This window comes from Tupaia chinensis, unplaced genomic scaffold (assembly GCF_000334495.1).
Source record: "Tupaia chinensis unplaced genomic scaffold, TupChi_1.0 Scaffold143740_1, whole genome shotgun sequence".
NCBI lineage: Eukaryota > Metazoa > Chordata > Mammalia > Scandentia > Tupaiidae > Tupaia > Tupaia belangeri.
The window spans coordinates 21696-25757 of record NW_006203589.1 but is presented as its reverse complement, the minus strand read 5'-3'; the positions used below and the strand labels follow the sequence as shown (position 1 = coordinate 25757).

General features: G+C 38.8%; 1 protein-coding gene across 1 annotated transcript; it reads left to right on the top strand.

Annotated features, from left to right (window-relative positions):
* Position 1: 1 nt before the first annotated feature.
* LOC102497932 (mas-related G-protein coupled receptor member X2-like) lies at positions 2–810 on the top strand (the record flags this gene model as incomplete). The annotated part of the gene is given in 2 exon segments (XM_014582686.1): positions 2–311; positions 314–810. Coding segments are annotated over 2 exon segments (807 nt in total), but the record flags the coding sequence as incomplete, so codon positions are not given.
* Positions 811–4062: the final 3252 nt, after the last annotated feature.

Genomic DNA, 4062 nt, shown 5'->3' with positions numbered 1-4062 from the left:
GAATGCCTTCTTGGTGTACATCCTCAACCTGGCCTGGGCTGACTTCCTCTTCCTTAGTGTCTTCATGGCAGAGTCTCTGGAGAATCTCATCAACTTCAACACTGAGGAGAAGATACTCACCTCTGAATTCATCAATATTGCGTCGAACTTGGCCTATGTCGCAGGCCTGGGTATTCTCAGCGCTGTTAGCACAAAGCGCTGCCTGTCAGTCTTGTTCCCCATCTGGTACCGCTACCACCGACCGAGGCATCTGTCAGTGGTGATGTGCATCCTGCTCTGGGCACTGTCCCTGCTGGTGAGCATTCTTGAAGGCATTGTGGCTTCCTTTACACAGAGCTTAACTATAAGTGGTGCCAGGTATTTGACTTCCTCACAGTAGGGTGGCTGATTTTTTTATGTGTTGTTCTTTCTGGGTCCAGCCTGGCCCTGGTGGCCAAGATCTTCTGCATTTCCAGGTGTATAGGGCTTACTAATCTCTACATGGTCATCCTGCTCACCGTGCTGGCCTTCCTCCTCTGTGGACTTCCCTTCGGCATCTACTGGTTCCTCTTAATCTGGATTGGAAATCATTCTGAACCACTATTTTGTAATCTTTATTCGGTTTCAGTTGTCTTGTCAGCTATTAATAGCAGTATCAATCCAATCATCTACTTTCTAGTTGGCTCCTTCAGAAAGCGACAGTGGAGGTGCCAGTGGCAAACCCTCAGGCTGGTTCTCCAGGGAGCTCTGCAGGACACTCCCGAGGTGGACAAACATGGAGGCAACGTTCAGCAAGAAGCCCTGGAGATGACCAGAAGCAGTCTGGTGTAGAGACGAGAGCCTCAGCACTGGTCGGGTACATGTGACTTTGGGAGTCAACTTTGCCCTCACTCATATAGAAAATTTTCTTAACTTCTTCGAGCCTGGGGCCAATGATCTTAAGTGAATAAGACAAAAATCTTTCTCCTTAGGATTAACTGAAACAGTGCCTGTGAAATCTGATTGCAGTTCTCTGGAACTGCCTTACTCCGGGACTTCAACTCATCACTACATAAGTTTTGTCAGCTCTTTGTCACCTCTTCATCCAGGACTATTTCAGCTTTTGAAGAATCCACCTTTCAGCAGAAGTTTGAAAGCAGCACAGGAAATGTTGAAATTTCTTTGATCAGTGCATTTGACAGGAACTTTGAAAATGGACTAAAACTTTTTCACCAGATTCTTTCGTCTTTCATACAATTTCAGTTTCTATAGAATTAAAATAATCAAATTCCAAGCTAGCCCCCAAAAGCAATCTTCTTTCATTTTGGCAGGCCTTAGAATGTCTAAAAAGTTCAATCAATGTTTATCAAATAAATGGACATAAACTGATGAATTTTTGTAAGTTAAGCCTATGCTAAATCTTTGTTTACCAGATTTGATTCACTATCTTGGTAATTATCGATTTCACCATTTTTTTGCTTTGCAAGCATGAAACTTAATTTCATAACTAGATCAATCAACATCAAAGACATGTCAGGTTTGAGGTAGACTGTCTTCCAGTATTTTCCTCTCACATGCTCTCTTTGAGAATTCTTGCATATCTTCCCCTCCCACACCTTTTATTTTTTGTTTGTTTTTCCTTTTTCCCAATTCTTTCTCTCTGCTTTTCTCTCTAGTCCTTCATGGCTGGTTTCCAGTGGGTGTTACCGGGCTCCACATTGTTTGTGGACAGGATCTTGTCAGATTTATGTTTTATTCTAAAGAGCTGATAGCATTACAGGTGTGTACACACATACAATGTACAGTTAAACCTCAGGATGCATGAGCAGCACCTTCACCTTCCTACATGGTTTCAGCAGTGAGGAGAGCAGCAGACCCTGCAGGAAGTTTTATATATGATGAATGGAAGTCCTTTGTTAGTTACATGTATTATAAATATTCTCCAATTGATAGTTCACCTATTCATTTTTTAAATTTTTATAAATAAAAAACTATAGAACTTTTTAAACAGAGAACTGTTAAAATTTACATTTTTTGGTCTGTTAAATATTTTGTTACCTATTCATTTATAATAGAGTATTATACAGCACTTTTGGGTTTACAGAAAAATTGTGCAAAAAGTAAAATGTTTCCATACACCAATATTCTTGCACCTTGTCCACACACAGTTTCACCTACTCTTAACACCTTGTATTAATAAGGTATATTCATTGAAACTGATAAACCACTCCCTGACCCCAAAATATACTATAAAGCTATAATAATCAAAACAGCATGGTATTGAGGGAAAGAAAAAAAAAAACACAGACAGGTGGACCAATGGAATAGAATAGAGACCCCAGAAATAAACCCCAAAACTTATAGCCTGATTTTCGACAAAGAATACCGGTCGATCCAGCAGAAAAAGTTAAACCTCTTTAACAAATGGTGCTGGTAAAACTGAGTATCCACCTGCAAAAAGATGAAACCAAATCCCCATCTTTCACCATTAACAAAAATCAACTCAAAATGGATCAAAGATCTGAACCTAAGACCTCAAACTATAAAACTACTAGTGGAAAACACTGGGAAAACTCTGAGAGACACTGGGGGTAGGCAAAGACTTCTTAAATAAGACTCCCAAACCACAGGCAATAATCCCTAAAATAGACAAGGGGGGCTATATCAGATTAAGAAGTTTCTGCACAGCAAAGGACACAGTAATTGGTGCGAATCAACAGCCCTCAGAATGGGAGAATATTTTTGTAAACTGTGCCTCAGAGAAGGGACTGATAACCAGAATACAAAGGGAACTCAAGCGGCTTACCCCCCTACCACCCAAAAAAATGATTAACCCAATTAAAAGATGGGAAAATTAGCTGAATGAACATCTCTTTAAGGAAAGGCCAAAAAAGCATATGAAGAAATGTTCAACATTCTTCAACACAAGGGAGATGCAGATTAAAAGGGCACAGGAAAGGTTAGCTTATTGACGAATAGCATCTTTAGAAATAACTTGAGTAAAATGGGGGTTAACTCTTCTTTGAAAGTTTTGTAGAATTCAGAGGTGAATACATCAGGGCTAGGGCTTTTCTTTGTTGGGAGGTTATTTATTACTGATTCAATCTCCTGGCTTGCTATGGGCCTATTCAGACTTTCTATATCCTCCTGGCTCAATCTTGGCATATTATATGTGTCCAGGGATTTGTCCATATCATCCAGGTTTTCTTGTTTCTTGGCATATAGTTGTTCATAGTATCCTCTAATGATGTTTTGTATTTCTACTATGTCTGTTGTTATATTGCCTGGTTCATTGCAGATTTGATTTACCTGGTTCCTTTCTTTCTTGTTAATAAGTCTTTCTAGTGGTGTAACGATTTTGTTTATCTTGTCAAAGAACAAGCTTTTACTTTCATTTATTTTCTGTATAGTTCATTTATTTTCTATCTCATTTATTTCTGTTCATATCTTCATTATTTCCTTTCTCTTGGAGTTTTTTGGATTGTTTTTGCTGTTGCTTTTTCAATTCTCTGAGGCATAATGTTAGGTGATCCATTTGGCTTCTTTCCATCTTCTTCTTATGTGCACTAATTGCTATGAACTTCCCTCTTATAACTGCTTTAGCAGTGTCCCAAAGATTATGGAAACTCATGTCCTTATTGTCATTGGCTTCCAGGTATCTTTTGATTTCAGTCTTTATTTCTTCAGTAGTTGTGGAGTCATTCAGAAGTAGGTTATTTAGTTACCAGGTATTTGAGTATTTTTGAGAATTTCTCTTAAAATTAAACTCAAGTTTAATTCCATAATGGTCGGAGAAGATGCTGGGTATAGCTTCTATGCTTTTGAATCTGTAGAGGCTTGCTTTGTGCCCTATGATGTGGTCAATCTTCAAAAAGGTTCCATGTGGGGGTGAGAAAAAAGTGTGTCTTGTGGTTTTTGGATGAATAGTTCTATAGATGTCTGTTAAGTCCATTTGATTTATGGTATCATTTAGATCCTTTATCTCTTTACCTATTTTTTGTCTAGATGATCTGTCCAGAGGGGATAGTGTGGTGTTGAGGTCTCCAACAATTAATGTGTTGCAGTCTATCTCCCTTTTTAGATCTAACAGTCTTACACTGCTGG